Genomic DNA, 17,892 nt, shown 5'->3' on the forward strand with positions numbered 1-17,892 from the left:
AAAGACGCTAAATTTAGTCCATCGCTGGAAACCGTTACCGAAACCGAAACCGAAAACTTAAATAAATAGGGGCTGGGATGACAGCAGATCTTGTCGCACTTGCTTACGCATTGATAGTCTACAAAATGGCTGAGTCGAATCAAGATAAAGACAGTACTAGCTCACTGGAACCGGAGAGTAAGAATGATGAAACGCGGCTCTCACGACGTTACGACGATGAGAAATAGTGGTATCAGATATCATGCGCAACCTGAACTGAGACAATGAGGCTATGGCGCTAAGACGGGGCACGCATGTTAGCTAGCGCCGATCAACCAACGTCTTGATAATTTTAGCCAGGGAGTCATTTAGATCTCTGTTGAGGCACAAGTGGTGGCTATTCTTAGACAGGGTTGAGATGACCGCCCAATCAACCTGCTTCACACTTCATTCAAGTGCCGAGATACCGCTGCTAGTCAATGGGAATTGTTGGAAAATTCCCCGAAACTCAATCAACAACACCTTTTATCCTGTCTGAGAGCCAAACTCGCTCCCCTCACACGTGACTCTCTGGCATCAGCTTTCTTGCGCATCACATATCCGCGTCCTTCCGTGCCACGAGAAGCTTTTGATAAGTGTCGAAAAGAGGTTGAACTGAAATCTTTCGAAATTTGACATGATTCGGTCCAGTCTCCTTTGTGTTCCAGAGATACACGATCAGGCTCCCAACTCTCAAGCACACGCCCTGAAACCATAACATCAACGAGAAGACCGATGGTGAAACGCTTCTCGGGTACCAAGGTCTCGAAATGTGCTGGTTGCGGCTCACCATCTCACCGCCTCAACATCTACATGAAGGCAGGCCTCCTGGACGGGTTGATAAAAGGCTGCCCATGGTGCAACACCCTGGAACACAGCCTCGCCAATTGTCCGGAAACAAAGCACGATCTAGCCATGCAGCTGGAAGGCATCCAGATGCGCGCCAACCTGCCATCTTTCCAGCCGACACAAGACTGGGTCCACGTCGTCGGCGTTGCTGTCGCCAACGGCCACAAACCTCCCAACGGATTTCCTTGGACCACTCAGTTCACAAAAACACTTCGCGGCAGTTTATCGCTCTATCAACGAGGCCTGGATAGAGTTGGCTTCAATAACCGCAAAGGATTGCCAATTGATCCGGATACTAAGGACTGGGAGACAGTTCAGCGAAAGTTTCCTCCTTTCGAGGGGTACTGAAGTGTGTTTGGTCAAGTGTTGGAAGGATGAGTGTGTCAGAGTGAAACAAGGCATGGCACAAGAAAAGCAGATATGATTCTAAATAAACAAGTAGTTCGCGATACTCCGACTTTCATTTTGACGCCGTGTCAAATTAACGTAGTATTGGCTGACACGATAGAAAACTGGCGGTGATACCACAGACGAACTCGGGTTCAACAAACTACTCTACTAAGTACATCTCATTTCACCCCTACAAACAAACTCTCTTCAGGCTGGCAGTCTACTCGGGAAACCCGGAAAGGGCCTTTTGTTATTCAGGGTCGCGAGGACAGAAGCTCGAACCGTCCTTGAGGTCCCAAAAGTCGCTGTCGAAATGAGCATTGCGAAATATGTCACCAGAAATGTAGGTCCAGTCGTCCAAATAAAAGTTCGAAATTTCAAACTCCCGTGACATTCCGTGAAAGATACCAAAGATGCTGTTGTCGTGCGATCCGTCGTTGTAGTAAGGAACATCGCCACCAAGCAAACAGTCTACATCGCTTTCATCGAAAGCCCAAGCGGGTAGAGTGAGGGTGTAGTTGTTGTGGATCCCGTTGAGCAGTCGGTGAACTATCTTGCCGTCAGGGAGTCTCTCCGTTTGCACTACTTGCCAGAGGTAGGCCCAAGCTAGATGTCCCTGGATCTCGTCGGACTCTGAGTCACTGAGCACGTCATTCTCAGGCAGTGAGTCAGGAAGGACGGGGATGTATGATAGGGCACAGGCGTTCGTCAATGAATTGAGTGTCCGCTGCACAGCATGAAACGCGGCCATGTTCATCGTGACCGGAGCGCCATGTATTTTGACGTCGCTCAACTCAGCAACATCACGGTCCTCCACGCCTGCGGCGCCACTTTTCCATAAGCCCACAGCGAGCCAAATACTGCCGCCCGTGCGAGCAAGCAGAGAGGTCCAGCCTTGACAAGCGAGAATAAGTGATTTTTTATACTCCTCATATGGCATGCTTCCTCGACGAGCAAACGTGAATAGCTTTTCAATCCCGGTGACCAGGATGGCGGCCAATTGCAGCTTGACTTTGAAGACCTTTGTAGATTGCGTTGGGTGGGCGATGAAGACAGCAAGTCGGTAATCGAAGTCAACGATGGGCAGGAGCTTCAGGAGAAGAGATGCTTTTCCATGGAATCTCGTTCCAAGGAAGCTCAGTCTCTCTTCTGCCTCAGAGATAGCCTCGCGTATGATACGTTGTGTACCTAGCCTACACCGGAAAAGAGTCAGGATGGACTGTTGTTGGTCTTCTGAAAAGAAACACGAAAGTATTTTTTCGATGTCAAGTTCCCAGTCCTTAAGGCAGACAAGGGCCAGAATAAAGCCGGGGGTATGATCATTACAGATTCTAAGCCGCCTCTCGGAGGCCCCGAACTCCACAAAGTGATCGATGGTTCCCTGATCGCAGTACAGCATGACTCGTGGACGACGAGCGCGGCTTGTGCGGAAGGTCATCGCAACCTGCTCTTGCCGCTCTTCTTCCGACGTCAGGAGTCGCAATCGTGCCATTTGCTCTGTATATGGATCGAAAATGGTCTGCTCGCGAGATGTACTGAGGCAAAGATGAATTACTTCGAATCCGGCCAAAGGGGAGGGATGTCGGTAGCCCGGGGGAAGTTGAAGCATTATGCAACCTTCGTTCTTGGCGACCACATCGTAGTCTTTCTTCTCGAGTTGTACTTGCTTCGGCTCGTTGTTCAGAATGTCTCTGGCTGGCACCCTGTCGAAGTGCTTCAATCGATCCTCGACCGAGTCGTCTTGAGCCGTTTTTAAGATAAATCCCTGGTTGTTCTTTCTGGGTAGGTTTCGAGTCCAGTCCCAAGGAGAGTAGCAGACAATGATCTGTTGCTCCGTTTCCTCCTTCTCAAGATCGCGCTCTATGGTCTTGATCTTGTCCTCATCTGTCTAGAATGGGACATAGATCATGAAAATGGCTGGGTCTTGCTCCCATGTCTTCTCCGGGGTCTCGCTCTTGAAGGCTGTGATATCCGAATGGCCGTAGTGATCTACAAGCCGGCTGAGCGATTCTGGGTGAGGTGCGTTGGAGATGCTGAGGATTCGGACGGGAACGGCGTCACTGATGACAGTCGCCCAGTGCACGGTACCCAGCATTGCCAGGGCGCATTCTGCGCTCATCAGGGGATCGATGTAGATGATCACTGTCTGTAGTGTATCATCTTCGAATGTTCAGCCCCGAATCTCGGCCGAACCATAGAATCCGAGGCCTTGAGAATTACGGCTGTCATGGAGGAATGCGGAGAACTCTTGGTATGTGGCCGTGTTGATATTAATGCCCTCCTTGCGTGAGTTGACTTGATGCCATGCTAGTGTGGCGATATCGGTCTGTGTATCTGGTCCGACGACCCAAACACGCGTGCGGGTATCGCTGTCTCGGCACGCCGAATCGAGGACGGTTTCCCAGATGGACTGGTCAGATGGTTGATCGATGTCTATCTCAACGTGGGCGAATTCGATATCTTGGCGGTACTTGCTGCCTCGTGCCTTTGGAGTAATCCATTCCTGAAGGGACTCCAGATTCTTCGGTGACCACTGTCGGAAGGGGGAAGTCATGGCGCCAGTGTTGGAATGTTCTCGGGTCCTCGCTGAGAGGAGTCTGGCGGCATGTGGTTGAGAAGTTCAGAAGTTGAGAAGAATGAATGATGGAAAGGTCTTGTTCAGTGTTTGTTGGTGAATGTAGTGGCAAGGAGGTCGGGTAAAAATTGGATGATGAGGGGCAGGTCCAGGTCACGATTGTCCCACTAAAGCAGTACGAGAAAGAGCGAGCACCAGCTGTCCGATCTAGGTAGGTATTAACCAAAAACCTTCAATGTTCCTCAGAATTAGCCAAACTTCTTCAAAGTACGCAAAACTTACCTAAATTACCTAAAACTACTCAAAAGATTCAGACAGTTAGTTCAGATGAGCACTTGAGGATGCAGGATCATATGCAGTGAGCGCTCTCATTCTTGATACTACAGTATAGGCTTAGTGAAATGTGCATCTAGTCACAGTGTCTCTCTTTAATGCTGGACTGGCAAGGGAGCTTGCTTGTTCCACACAAGTCCACCACACTGCTTGACTCCTAAAAAGTACTGAAGCAGACTATTCATCTGACCCTCTCCCCATCCATTAACCATCACCGCCCATGATTGCACAACCTCCCAAACATCAAGCAGAATATCTCGTACAGGGACTGCGGGGTTGACTTGCGCAGACTCAACAATAGTCACAAAGACCCTCTTCTTCGTAGCGTTCATCTTGACAGCAATGCAAGGCGGAAGAAGCTCGTTGATAGCCGCCAGGTCTTTGGATACGTACCACTCCAGCGGAACCTTGGGTTCAACTTCGAAAGGACCGGCCGCGCTGCATTCGTTGAAAGGCTTGCTGATGGTGAGATTCCAGAGAGCGTTTCGTATGTCAAAGTCGGTGTCAACGATAAGCGGTTCGCCGATGTTTTGAAGGGGAGCTGGTGAAGTGACGATGAATTTGCTGTTGGGGTCAGCCGCGCGGGCTGCAGCGGCTGCGTCGGCTTGCGCTTTGAGCTGTGCATTCATTCGTGCGATCCCCTCATCTTGCACCATTCGTTCCTGGCAATATCGCCCATAAATGCCGTTCGGTTCTTCGCCTGGCGCAAGCACAGAAGGATACTTGACGTGCGCCCAAGGCCACTCCGGGGCATCATCGCCAAGCGGATCAACTACATTCAAACACTCAGCGCGGTTCCCGAGCAAAACAAAGGATGATAGAACTCACAGCACATCTTCCACATGATGCGCTCGCACATCAGCCCAAACCAAGGCGACGGCGTCGCTCGCACACCAGTCGCGTAAAGCTCCTGACACACTCTCTTGATAGCTGCTCTGCCATACTCGGTGATGATGTGGCTGATCTCAGGTCGTATGAAGGCGATGTAATCTGTGATGTGACGCCGGCGAACACCAGGCTGCTCGAGGTCCTCGGGGGTAGGAACTTGACCGGCGTAGCGCTGGCCGGTGCTTGCTTCGAAGGGGCGTCTGCGCGGTGAGCACTCGAGGTAGTTTTTCTGCGCCATCGCAGCGCGAAATGTTTTGATTGATGTCTTCGGCTTCTTTGAGCATGAGATCTCTTTTTTCCATTGAAGTGGTGTGTACTCCAAGGCCGTGGTGTGGTTACACAGAGCGGGTTGCTGCAGGAGGAAATTTGGAAGATGGCCTAGGTCTGCGATCTGTTTGGACTTTGCTCCGCTGGTTTATCCTACAAACCGAGTTTTTAGGTACTACGTCCAAGCAAACACTGTGACTACCAGCCAAATTGTTCACCCTCCGGTTGTTCGCTCACAGTGGGAGGCTTCAAACTCCCCACCCCCTTATATTTCATCATCTCAGTGACGTCGTCGATTCTTGCAACTCAGTGTTTTTCGGCAATCTATGGATAACTCAATAGAGACTTTGTACAAGCAAAAGCAAATGAATTCACAGAATCGCCACAGAGCAGCCACCTTAGGCTGAGCTCAGGCATGCCGGGAGGACGGTGCAACGGTTGCCTTTCGGTAATGTCTGACCCAAACGTCGGACGTACAGCCCGTTAGAGTTAAATCTCGCTAGCACTTAACTTTACTGACCACGTTTGCATCTCACAGTCATTTCCCCCACTGTGCTGCCTTTTTCTGTAGTGCAAACCTGTTTTTCAGGTAACGCAACGTCCGCCATCATGTTTCACACGCCACCACAGTCCCACCTTGTCTTGCGTGCGGTCAAGAAGCAGCAGAAATTTCGGGTCTAGACAGAGGGGACGAAAAAAATGCCATCGAAGAGTGCCCTAAAATTCGGAGAGTTTTGCCCAAGTCTTTTCGTTCTTGGGGAATCAGGCTCTCAGGTCTACTTGAGTCCGTACCGTGTAGGTACAATGAGCCGTGAGTATAATATCCCTTTTGATGCCCGTTATCCAACACTCCATCTTCATCTCCTCCGTACTACCTCCTACTTTCTATATCACAGCTGATCGCAAGTCAATCCTTATTCTTCAATCCCGCTACCTCAATCTTTCTCATTCTCAGTGCAGATACATTCACCCGCAACCATGAGCAACAGAGACTACATCAACGTCACCCCCGGCACCTTCACCATCGAAAACATGCTCTGCCAAATGAGCCGCCCCATCTTCTTCAACCAGAACGGCCTCATGCTTCCCGGCGACGCCAGCACCCTCAAGAAAGTCCCCGAGCTCAAGGCCATCGGCATCACCGTCGGCGGAGTGCTCGGCGGCCTCCGTTTCGAGAGCCCCTCGGGCGAGACGGGCAACATGGTCGCCCCCTCCAACCTCGCCGAGAACGCCATCATCTACCAGGGCGATGACGCCGGCGAACGACCTGCCATCGAAGGCTCAGGGCTTTTACGCCGCAGCCACACCAAGATTGGCAGTATGCCTCTCCGCATTACCAACAAGGGTCGCATGGAAGGCAAGTTGCCTGATGGGTATCGCAGAGTTGAACTGAAGCTGAGCTTTGTTGAGAAGAGTGACATTAATGTTCGGCATGGAGAGGGTATCCAGATTGCTACGTGTGCGGATGAGAAGGAAAAGGTGAACATTTTGTTCCCCTGGGATGATGATATCCTTGGGGAAGACAATACCAAGGCGCTAATGTTTGAGGAGGTCGTTGATGGTGGTGAAGGTACAGGTGCCTGCTGGATTCTGGAACGCGGAATGGAGTGATCTGCGTTCCAGGTCCACAGCATCACGGTGGTAGCTTGAGTTGTATTGCGCTTATCGAACGCTGTGACTGCAGTTTTCAGATACTAAACTGATCGCTTTGTGGCTTATCCTTGATTATTAAACCTCAGATTTTGTCCTGAACGTGAGGCACTTTGGTGATTAACTAAATCTTTGCTCCTCTTCAGCTGTTCTCAAGCTACATTGATGCTGTCCGTAGAACTTATCAATATCAAAGCATTTAGTCACAAAGTAGTAACCCTGGCGTGGGAAGATGTCCCGGCTGCAAGTCCATGTGTCGACGGTGAAATGATCTGACTCTCATCATAAGTGCCTCTAGAGACGACCAACTCATGTTGAGCTGGAAGACCATTCACACAATATCAGGGGGCAGTCAAGGGAGGGGGGGTCTTAAATTGAGCAATCTAGGGGTCAACAGTCCATGTCCACTGGCTCATCCAGATTTCCAGACTTGACCTATTCAGCTACAGGTGGTATCAAGTATCCAACTTTACAAAAGTGCCAATACCCAATTCATCCACTCTCTCACACATCTACTACTGGTGAGATCAAACAGCTATGCTGGTAGCATCAACAAGAATATCCAAATCTCAACCAATTCAGGGTTTCCAAAAGCCAGTCAGTACTGAACCACGTCAGTGCCTCCAAGAGAATCAGCCTCAAGCTCCTGCACAAACTCCAACGACATCCCACCCTCACAATACGGCATACGCGGCCACACCATCAGCGCAACATCACACTTATTCTCAGGAAGCGCACCGTTCTTGTTCTTCCAAGCCTCAAAGATCCTATTATATCGCTTAACCAACTTCGGGGGACACTCCGCATCCCTAGCCAACTTGTGCACAACCGTACCCTTTGGCTTCAGTCCCAAGAAGCACCGTCGGAAACCAAGAGGAAGTTTCAGCTGTCTGAGGGCGGTGGTGTTTGCAACGCGGAAGGGGAGGTTGAAGTGGAATTCTCTAATAGCCCGGCCGGGGTAGAACGAAGGCAGCTTCCGGGCAATGCAGTTACCTGCAGCTCGTTCACCTTGGAAGACAATGGCTTGGAGTGCGAGGTTGGAGTGGGCCATTACGTTTCGGACGAGGTAGTCTTCGTGGGGGTTGTCGAAGTAGTAGCCGAGTGCTCTGTCGAGGGGGTCCAGAATACCGATGAGGCGAAGTTCTCCGACGCACTCTACCTTGATGACTCGGGGAGTGGGAGGGACGGTTGCAACAGGTTGGGAGGTAGTGCTTGACTCGCCTGAGTTGGTGGAGGGAGTAGATGAAGACTCGTTGATGTCGGACTTGCCGGTCTCAACGATCATAGAGGATGTGTCGGAGGCCACTTCATCGTTTGGGGTGACAGTGTTGTTGTCAGACATGATAGCGGTTAAGTCGTGATGTGTAGTGAGTGTCTTGTTGTCAGTAAAAGGTCGATACTTTGATCTGAGAAGATGAGAACTGTTGTGAGAACAGAAGTAAAGTTTAACATGATAGACTTCAGAGAAATGAATAAATCGAGGTCTAGTGTCTGAAAAACGATTCATTGTGTTACCACTGGTAGGTAGTGCTGACTCCATTCAAGTCTGCCACTGGTAAAGCGAACTGCGAAGTCCATCAATAATCATCCTGAACTGGCGTTTGCTGGTGTTGCACTGTTCGCCTGATGTTCATCTATCACTTGCTCATGCTCCTGCTTCAATAAAGTCAATGGCTCTCTAGTGGGCGTAAGACAGATCCTTTTCAATTCAAATCGCTGCGACAACTAGATGAGGCTGACCCCCAGGTTGTCGGTGCTGCATTAAGCCTGCCCATTAATCCTCCCGTCCATAGCTTCATAGGATCCGAGAGAGTATAGGTAGAGAACAGAGAACAGGTAATTCGGCATCTGGACTCCGAGCACGGAAGACACCTCGCTGAACGACTACTCGGTCCTGGGCCTCTTCCCTCCATCTACGGTCTTTCCATCGCCATTGGGAGCAGCTCGCTTGCTGCCAGTCTTGGGGTCATTGCTAGTTCCCGCATCTGCTGAAGTTGCAGGAATGGTACCATAGAATCGTGGATGTAGAGTGTCAGGACCAACACGAGGAGGTATTGTTGCATGGCCAAGCTCCTGCTCCCATTGATCGCCGAGGTGGCCGAAGTTGACACCACGATTGTGTAGAGTCTCCCAGATCCCGCGGAGTGAGTTGCTTATGTCTATCTGAACCCGTAGGTTCTCGATAGCCAGGTCGTTGGTCTCTGTCTGGCCGTCTGGGGAAGTTGTAGTGACGGTTGGAGTCGGGGAAGTCTCAACGCGCTGGTCCTCAGAAGCCGCTGTGAGCCTGGCGATGGCAGAAGTAATTTCGCAGCGGAGTTCATGAACGATCTGCGTGCGGTCAGCTAGAAGCCAGGGCCATATAAGTAACTACATACCGAGTCATTTTTATAGGCACGGTTGCTTCGCCAGTTACAGCGCTGACGAGGCTCGAGCTTCGTAAGGAGTTCAACGTCTTCGTTGGACAGCTATCCAAAATCAGCTTGAACTTGAGACATAAGCAGTGTAACTCACCTTTTTGCATCCACCGTTGCCGCAATTGACGCGATTCTTGGTAGCACCTACGAAGAGATGGTCAGTTGGTGATCCCGTAGTATGCGATCCCCCTTACCATGCATTCTCAGCGCGCACAGTGACGAGGAGCATCCATAGCAAGCAGGGACGACAGCGCTTTGAGCGACATCTGAAGGAACCCAACGGAGGGTGTACTCCAGGCAGTGGTTGCAGTGTATCCTATGTTCATCAGCGTTTAATGATCATATCCTTGATAGTGGTGACAGAAAAGGTTGAGCTCACATTCTGGGGCACCTTAGTTGTTGGTGGACCTGAACACAGAGGCGAGTAAATGGGTGGTTCCGCAGAGCAACAAAAAGTGAGCACATGAACAAGCGAAAGCTCTCAGGCTACTCATAAATTAGTATAGAATAAGTTGAGACCGAAAATAGGTTGATGAAGAGTGTTGCGGCTGGCTGTTGTACGTGCAAAGCTGAGGAGGGTGGTGTTGAGCGGAGGCCGAAAAGGAGGAGATCTCAAAGTTCAGGAATGCAAGGTGAAGCTCACCGGGGCAGGATCCACATCGATACCGACAACTACCCACCCATTCCTCGCCGTGAGGGCCCCAGCATTTTGCCCCGCGGCATCAGTGTCACTGATCCCGTGAACTGACGAGAGGGGGAAGAGCACAGTCACAGCAAAGCCAGCTGGCGAGGAGCGAGCTGCTTTTGATGGTAGAATCGAGGATGCTGAAGCTGGAGGGGATAAGCCTAGGACTAAGTAGACAGTTACGGAATGACAAAGAACAAAGAAAACTGGGCGGCGAAAGGAGCTGGTCATTATTACGTGACTAGGAAGGACATTGATCCTCTATAAGAATAGTGAAAGAAATGATCAAGGTGATCACATCGAATACCGAAAGCAACCAATATCCTCCGAAACTCCAAGCCCCCTATGATGAATTTATGGTATCCTGTTGAGTTAAGGATATCTTATGATGAGCTTAGGACGTCTTATGATAAGTTTTGTTGCGACACGTGGGGAGCAATGACTCAGCTGTGCTCCTAACTTGAGATGAATTGATCGCTAGACTAAGAAACTGCTTGGTACCGTGGCCATGTTGCCGAAAGGCATCCGAGTCTAGCCCATCCCTCATCTCCTACCTTTGTATCGTTGTCCTTCCTACCGAATGGCGCTAACCTCCATGACGTGCGTGTTGATTTAGTCCACTTCATCTTCAACAGCACCATCATCGCAGTTGACGCCGCGATGCACCAGTTCATAAGAAGCGATTTCGGCTTCCACTTCTTCCCGGCTCAACTCAGCCTGCCCATTCTCCGCCTTGAGAGACTTGGCCATCTCGCGGACTGCCTTGATGCCCTCTTCGATCAGTTCGGACTGCAGCTTCTGCTGCCTGCGGATGAAGAGGAAATGGGCCTCCACGTTGGCGACTCTCTTCTCCATTTTTTCGCGTTCGGAGATTGGAGTGATCTCGGTTGTGACCTGTATTTAATAAGCTTCTGGTTCGTACTCGCAGGAAATACTTACGTGGTCGTCAGTGTCACTCTCCTCGTCTTCAGGCTCGTCTTGGTCCTCATCTTCGGGCTCGACACGATCGGCGAGGGAAGACGCGATAAAAAGGAGTTCCTGCTCTTCCTCGCTCTTGTTGGAAGGGTAGATGATCTTTTCAGCGGGGAACTCGACGTCCCGGTACGAAGACAACTAGTCTCGGTAGGGGCGGAGCTCCTCGTGGTCAGGTCCGTAGACGGAGGCGAGGAAGAACCAGGCCGGATAGTTGATGCGATTGACACGAGGAGGCAGGCGACTCAATTGCAGATACTTGTAGGCAGAACAAAGGGTGATGTGCGCCGCGACGCTTGAGCTCATTCCTCTAAGTTCACCCGAAACGAAAACAGCGAGGTTGTTGGCAAGCAGGACGCTCATATCCTTAGTGACTTCGGCAAAGTTGCTGCTGATTATAGAGATGATTCTTTGCATAGTTGGGTTCTGGCACTCCGGGTTTTCCATTTGGCGCAGCATCTCGTTTTGGAACTGTTTGGCATAGCCAGGGCAACTGCTGAGAGAACTGCCCCCCATGATTGAGTGAGTTGCTGTGAAGTTGAGCCAATGAGCACGTGCCCTTGGTCGATATGGTTGGATTCAAATGACTCACCTCTTTCTGGCGTCGGTTGTTGTGCGATTTGATGGAGAAGAAGAAAATGAGAGGAGATGATGTGGGAGTGAGGATGCAGATGAGAAAGTGGGGCAGCAAAGAATCGAGTCGATCAGAGGGCAGTCAGCCACGAATCTAGCGCAACCTGCACACTCGAACGCCACTCTCACCTTGCTCTTCACTCATCCAAATCAACCTAGCCTGGGGGGACAAGAAAACACCAGACCGTAACATAATAAACTCAGCAGAGTGTCCCCTGAGCTTAGACTAGATTTACCGAAGCATTTGTGTCGCTTAGGGTCAAGGTCCTGAGTTTTCTCTCCTCCCCTGTGGATGTTCCTGGTAGGACATGGTTTGAACTAGTGGTTGAATTATGGAGCGAAGCGTGAATGGCCAGAGTACTGCTGATCCGACAGTTCCAAAGATAGCCATAGTAATGGAAAGAATATCCAGTAAAGCGAAAGAGTTGTTTACGTTGTATTAATGAAAGTTGTAGTCTGAATGATGGATCATGATGAAGGAAAGAGCCTAGACAGATCCGCATTTCCTGCCTCTCAGCCTGACTCAGTCCCTTTTCATCGTTCCGCCTCACAGCTTAACACGCCATAGTTGAACAAACAACACGCATGATGCATCCATTCAGGCACGCATCATGAGGATCAGCCCTCACCTCTGCGAACTCAACACCATGCAATCACTCACATCAATTAAAACACCCAGTGCCCAGTTCCCAATTCCCAATATTGTCAATTGTCTTATCTTGTCTTGTCTTGTCTTGTCTCATAATCACATAAAAATCTATCAATCTATACCATATACATCTTCCCCCGAGAAATCAATCAGCGTAGCTTCATTCGCCACAAACTCCTCTTCCCAAGCAGACTTCTCCGAATGTCGTCTTTCCAAACCACGTTTTGATATCGGGAGTCTATCGCGCAGTGCGTCTTGTTTCGTGTCCTTCGTTAAATCGCCTGCCTTGGTCGTCATCCCTCGCTCGGCAGAGTTGATCTTTGTCGTCAGGCCTGGTTCAGCGTAGGTCGGCATTCCTGGCGGAGGGCTGCTCTTGCTGTCGGCTAGGCCTTCTCTTGCGTGGTAGGATTCTCCCTGTGTGTAGGCCGGTGAGGGTTCGTCGTCTTCGTCGTCGAGGATCTTGGCGGGTCGTAGTTTGTCGGATTTTGTGGTGATGGTTGTGTCTGGTACACGTTCACTGACCCGTCAGCCTGCTGTCACTGAACACTCGGAGTGGGCAACTTACCTGTTTACACGCCAGTACGGCGAGGCTTCTAACAGTTCCAAATCCACAATGCCCTCCGCATCCAAAATCTTGGGAATAACATGTTCGCGACCAACAGGTATGTTCAAAATACTTCTTACAAGGCTGACTGCCTGTTCGGGCACGGAGCCAGTGACATTCGTCTCGGGGTCCGTCATGATCCACTCGAGCAGCCGACGCGGGAGCACTGTCTGTTTCAGGATTTCCCAATTCTCGTCGTCGGCATACACGGTGAAGCCGACTGTGTCTTTGATGTCGAGGCCGCCCATGGGGTTGACGGCGGTGATGAAGGCGCTGCCGGAGCGGTAGATCAGTTGTGATTGGAAGCCCGACGCGAGGCGGACTTCGGAGTGTTCGAGGGTTTCGCGGAGCCACGATGTTGCTTTTGGCGTGGATGTTCGGGGGCTTTTGAAGTGCACGGCGATGCTGGGGAGGTCAGTGCCGAAAAGGGAGTTTGGGAGGGGGCGACGTACCGGAGGAGTTGGTCGGCTTTGGAGGAGAGCTCGTAGGGGAGTTCGATTGACTTGAAGTTCTCATCGGCTGGGCCTTGGTCTTCAACGTGTTTTGAGAGATACCGTGAATCAAGACCAGCCCAGACGAGCAAGTTGTCAAGCATCCAAACAGTCTTGGGATCAAAATCCAACAGATTCAGTTTTCCTGTAAAGGCCTCCTTCAAGTTCTGTCGATCTGCAACTGAAAACTCCATCGTCGAAGCACACAACAACACGCCATCCGCCGTCGATACAGGAAAGACGTTACTCCTTGCGAACCGCTCTTTGTCGAAGATGTGGCCAAACTCTGGTATCCGTTGACTCACGGCGACGAGAAGACCTCTAGCTGTGTTGTCGCGCGAACAATCGGGGCTCAACGATGAGACGTTCATGAGGGTGTCGAAGATCAGACCGGAGTCGTTTTGTTTCACGTCGAGGAAGTTGACGAAGAAGTCGTGGAGCTCGGGGTAGTGTTTGCTCAAGTCGTTGATTTCGGGGCTCTCGAGTTTCGGTGACCATGTGCAGTCGCCGGCGTTGAGCCATGTCACGGCTTCACCCGGTGCGATGGCGATGATGGCCTTTTCAGCGAACGCAAGTCTGTTCATGTTAGCGGTGGGATTTCATGAGTCGAATTTACTCACTTGAGATCAGCGGCGTCGTCCGGTGAGAGATCCAGTCTCATCTTATCCAGGGCCCGATACAACTCATCTGTCAACCAAAGGTCCGCAGGGTCGAGCTCCGCATCAAAGTCGCGCTTCTCCAAGACATCGACGATCGTCCGATAGCTCGCATTCTGAAGCCGTAGCGTCTGTGTGTAAAACTCTCGTAATGACACGAGCTCCGACTTGCTGGCATCCCAATCTGACGGCACAGGAAAGACTGGTGACTTTGAGAGTGTGCTGGATATCTCGCATGTATCTTCCAACAAGCATTCGCTGAGCGGTCTCCATATTGGGTGGACATAGACTAGCTGCTCCTTCTCAAACGTGTTCCTGGTCGCGTGAGTATGCCATCATGAATTTGATGAGTGTACATACCTGACTTTTTGTTGACTCGCTGCGGGATCTTTGGAGTCTTCACACTCTGCTTGTATCCGAAGGTAGAGTTCCAGAATGCGACGGGGAAATTCAACTGTCGAAGCCTTTGTTCGTCGTATCCGTACCAACATCTCGAGAAAGAAATCTAGGTCATCATGATACTTGGCAAACGCCCTGAGACACCTCCACTGACCGAATCCCCCCTCAGATCGTATTGGCGGATCAAGTCTGAGAAACGGAAAGGGCTCTCCTTCCAGCATATATCGATTCCGGAGGTAGTGCAGCTTGGGCAGCGGGATATATGAGTTCCCCAGGGGTCTGAACTTTCCATCCTGGCAGAGCACGCGGATGGCCTTGATATCGAACATGGAGTCTGGGTTCTCCTTGGCGTAGATCTTGTCCCTCTTCCAGGCCTGCTGGAGATAGTTGAGGAACTCCTCCGGGTGCTGCTTGCTCATCTCGATGCATTTGGGCGCTACGGAGCGACCCCGCTCGCTGAACTCGAAGAGCCGGGGCTCTGAGGCTCCGAAGCCTCCATAGCTCCTGGAAGAAGTGCTGCTGGTGTCTCCACGATCGCCACGCAGTAATTGCATCGGAAACGAGTGGTGTGTTTTGTTATTTTCGTCAAGGTGAAAGGGACTCCCCAGATTTAGAGATCTGGAGTCGGGTTGCAAGCAGACTCACTCACTCACCGACAAGTAGCCTTTGACGTGGCATTCAGTGGGGACCCTTACAGGGGGGGGAGGGCGGAAAAGACTAAATTCCGATGCCCCAGCCACCAATCACAATGTCGCCCTGCTCAATTTTCGTCGCCTTATCGTGGAATGGTCTCCGCATCAGCAGCAATTGTTGTTGTCAATTCTGCCAAATCGCTCAGACGCGGAGAGAAAGACGTGACTTGGGCTTTCGCTACGTCATTTCCATAAAAATCATGATTGGTTTTGCCCCTGACTTACCCTGTAACTCTCGAAAGCAGATTTGTCAGCCTCTATGATATGATATTTGCAGTGAACATGAAATCTGATTAAAAATTCTTCAATACTGACAGAACTTTAAATATTTTTTCTCGATGGATCAGCAGGAGACAGGGGACTCTAGCGTTTGACTAGGGTAGATCTGGGACACCACTAGTCAAGACAAGCTTTGGTGTAGGGTGAGTGACGGTTTTATGAGATTGCCGGGTTCAATTGCAAACTGGCTCATGGGACCAGCGTGAGCAAGACCCGAGTTAGTTAAAAATGAGTGCAATCATTTGATATGAAACTTTCTACTCGATTGTCTCACTTTCTATCTCATAACAAGGTAGGCGGGATGAGTGTGATGAGACTGTCGCTTCACTCTTCAGCGCAGATTGTGAGCTAAAGTTTGCGATGACTGCTTCACTGTAGAAAACATGAGACTAACGTGATAATCCCAACCATCAATAGAGCAATATGGGGAAACCTAAGCATAATGACCTTTGCAACATAAGCCAATCAACCATTCTTATTTTATTGCATCTTCTTGTGTGTCATGAGGGTAAATTATTCGCCATCTCACTTCGTGTTACCCGATGACCTGACCGTACCTTGACCGACGTTTAGCCATTCCGGCCCGTCCTCGCGGGTGATCTCTCACATGCTTACTACCAAATCAGGAGATACTGCAAGCACGCTTAACCAGCTTAAGCTTAGATCTCCAAAACCACTTGGCGTGTCAATCCAAAAGTGGTAGAAGCGCCAATTGGGCTGTGCCAACTTCCCCCGACAGCTCGAATATAAACATCAATCACTCCCCATCTTCAACCTTCACTCGTCACAGTTTCAACAATGGCGACAGTTACGCAGACCGATACGAGGGCAGAGACTTTTGAGCTTCGGAGCTCACCCATCCCGACGCGGGATGTACTCGATGATACTGAACCTCCGCATTCATCGAAACCAAGTACCGCCGAACTACTCAAGATTCTTAGCGCTGGCTTCAGTTTCTTTGTCGCTGGCGTGAATGATGGAAGTATCGGTGCTTTAGTACCTCACATCATCCGAGACTACGATGTCACAACGGCGATTGTCTCATCAGTGTGAGTAGCCATCTCCCCAACCCAGCTCAACTCTTACTGACCATGACAGTTACGGCGCGAACTTTATGGGTTGGTTCTTCGGCGCCTTCTCCAACACTCATCTCTGTCAAGTACTCGATCTCGGATCAATGCTCACCCTGGGCGCCGTACTGCAAGTCATCGCGCACGCGCTGCGATCATGGAAGCCACCATTTCCGCTCTTCACCATTACGTTCTGGCTCGCGAGCCTGGGTCAAGCATACCAAGATACGCACGGGAACACATATGTCTCTGGAGTGAAGGGGTCTCATCGGTGGCTGGCATTCATTCACGCGATGTACATGGCCGGATGCCTTGTCGGCCCTTTCGTCGCGACGGGTGTTGCTTCGGCTGGAAGTACGTCGAGATGGTACTTGTTCTACACGTTCCCACTCGGTATTGGTGTTCTGAATTTCGCTTTCGTGGTATACGCGTTTTGGGATACTCTGAGATTGAAGAGAAAGCAGCCGCCGACTGAACGAACCCTCGAGGCTGATGAGTTGCCTGCATCAAGAAACGACGATGCTATCTCATTGGTGAAGGAGACTCTGAAGAACAAGAACGTCTGGCTCATCAGTCTTTTCTTCTTCTTCTTCCTCGGCGCGACTCTCACAGCTAGTGGGTGGGTTGTCGAATACTTGGTCGAGGTTCGCAATGGCGACATCAATCAGATGGGTTTCGTACCGGCTGGTTTCAGTGGAGGATCGCTGCTTGGGAGACTGTTCCTTGCGGAACCTACGCATCGGTTTGGGGTCCGCCCCATGATATTTGCTTTCACGATCCTCAGCATCGGATTGCAAGTTCTGTTCTGGTTGTAAGTGTTGCGTCTTGGCATTGAAGAACGATCTGATACTTGCAGGGTTCCCAACATCATCGCCGCCTCCATCGCCATCAGTCTGCTCGGCTTCTTCATGGGACCATACTTTGCCACAGTGAGTTAGCTCCCGACCCTCAAAGTACTCAGCTAATGAGACCAGGGTATCTCTGTCGGCTCAAAACTGTTCAATCCTCGTATTCAATCAACAGCTTTGGCATTTGTCTTTGTCTTCGCGCAGCTCGGAGGCTGTTTATTCCCAATCATCACTGGTCTTGTCGCCGCCAGCGCTGGAGTGTCAGTTCTCCAGCCTGTTCTTTGCGCGCTTCTAGTTGCCACGAGTGTCTCTTGGTTGTTTGTCCCGATGCCGAAGCAAGGTGACAATCCGACACTGCACCGGGAGTAATGGAGTTTGTTGCGTCCTAAAGGAAGCGGAGTACTCTGCTGCCCTTGCTTGCTGAGTGAGGATGATGATGAGGGTTTGGATTTCATGAGGGAGAGGATCACGATGAGCTCAGAAAGCTGAGACAGACGAAGGAGATCATGCTCGTTGCCTGGTGGGATATC

At 50.7% G+C, this 17,892-nt stretch overlaps 9 protein-coding genes across 9 annotated transcripts; 3 read left to right on the plus strand and 6 right to left on the minus strand.

Annotated features, from left to right (window-relative positions):
- Positions 1-753: 753 nt before the first annotated feature.
- FPRO_11554 (uncharacterized protein) lies at positions 754-1,215 on the plus strand (the record flags this gene model as incomplete). The annotated part of the gene is made up of 1 exon (XM_031221043.1): positions 754-1,215. One exon carries the CDS (start codon positions 754-756, stop codon positions 1,213-1,215), a length of 462 nt encoding a protein of 153 aa, XP_031086641.1.
- A 292-nt stretch (positions 1,216-1,507) lies between these two features.
- Positions 1,508-3,811, minus strand: FPRO_11555 (uncharacterized protein; the record flags this gene model as incomplete). Its single annotated transcript, XM_031221044.1, has 3 exons — positions 1,508-3,145; positions 3,251-3,399; positions 3,451-3,811. The coding sequence occupies 3 exons, from the start codon at positions 3,809-3,811 to the stop codon at positions 1,508-1,510; spliced, it is 2,148 nt and encodes a 715-aa protein (XP_031086642.1).
- A 449-nt stretch (positions 3,812-4,260) lies between these two features.
- Positions 4,261-5,291, minus strand: FPRO_11556 (uncharacterized protein; the record flags this gene model as incomplete). Its single annotated transcript, XM_031221045.1, has 2 exons — positions 4,261-4,937; positions 4,994-5,291. The coding sequence occupies 2 exons, from the start codon at positions 5,289-5,291 to the stop codon at positions 4,261-4,263; spliced, it is 975 nt and encodes a 324-aa protein (XP_031086643.1).
- Positions 5,292-6,298: 1,007 nt separating this feature from the next.
- On the plus strand, positions 6,299-6,931 carry FPRO_11557 (uncharacterized protein; the record flags this gene model as incomplete). The annotated part of the gene is made up of 1 exon (XM_031221046.1): positions 6,299-6,931. The coding sequence occupies one exon, from the start codon at positions 6,299-6,301 to the stop codon at positions 6,929-6,931; it is 633 nt and encodes a 210-aa protein (XP_031086644.1).
- A 637-nt stretch (positions 6,932-7,568) lies between these two features.
- Positions 7,569-8,312, minus strand: FPRO_11558 (uncharacterized protein; the record flags this gene model as incomplete). The annotated part of the gene is made up of 1 exon (XM_031221047.1): positions 7,569-8,312. The coding sequence occupies one exon, from the start codon at positions 8,310-8,312 to the stop codon at positions 7,569-7,571; it is 744 nt and encodes a 247-aa protein (XP_031086645.1).
- Positions 8,313-8,854: 542 nt separating this feature from the next.
- On the minus strand, positions 8,855-9,585 carry FPRO_11559 (uncharacterized protein; the record flags this gene model as incomplete). The annotated part of the gene is made up of 4 exons (XM_031221049.1): positions 8,855-9,298; positions 9,346-9,435; positions 9,482-9,528; positions 9,579-9,585. 4 exons carry the CDS (start codon positions 9,583-9,585, stop codon positions 8,855-8,857), a joined length of 588 nt encoding a protein of 195 aa, XP_031086646.1.
- Positions 9,586-10,681: 1,096 nt separating this feature from the next.
- FPRO_11560 (uncharacterized protein) lies at positions 10,682-11,557 on the minus strand (the record flags this gene model as incomplete). Its single annotated transcript, XM_031221050.1, has 3 exons — positions 10,682-10,963; positions 11,009-11,182; positions 11,228-11,557. The coding sequence occupies 3 exons, from the start codon at positions 11,555-11,557 to the stop codon at positions 10,682-10,684; spliced, it is 786 nt and encodes a 261-aa protein (XP_031086647.1).
- Positions 11,558-12,434: 877 nt separating this feature from the next.
- On the minus strand, positions 12,435-15,027 carry FPRO_11561 (uncharacterized protein; the record flags this gene model as incomplete). Its single annotated transcript, XM_031221051.1, has 5 exons — positions 12,435-12,840; positions 12,889-13,332; positions 13,380-13,994; positions 14,039-14,389; positions 14,435-15,027. 5 exons carry the CDS (start codon positions 15,025-15,027, stop codon positions 12,435-12,437), a joined length of 2,409 nt encoding a protein of 802 aa, XP_031086648.1.
- Positions 15,028-16,242: 1,215 nt separating this feature from the next.
- On the plus strand, positions 16,243-17,731 carry FPRO_11562 (related to tetracycline resistance proteins; the record flags this gene model as incomplete). The annotated part of the gene is made up of 4 exons (XM_031221052.1): positions 16,243-16,493; positions 16,543-17,325; positions 17,371-17,443; positions 17,489-17,731. 4 exons carry the CDS (start codon positions 16,243-16,245, stop codon positions 17,729-17,731), a joined length of 1,350 nt encoding a protein of 449 aa, XP_031086649.1.
- Between the last annotated feature and the right edge of the window lie 161 nt (positions 17,732-17,892).

Source organism: Fusarium proliferatum, assembly GCF_900067095.1.
Source record: "Fusarium proliferatum ET1 genome assembly, contig: FPRO_scaffold010, whole genome shotgun sequence".
NCBI classification, from domain to species: Eukaryota; Fungi; Ascomycota; class Sordariomycetes; order Hypocreales; family Nectriaceae; genus Fusarium; species Fusarium proliferatum.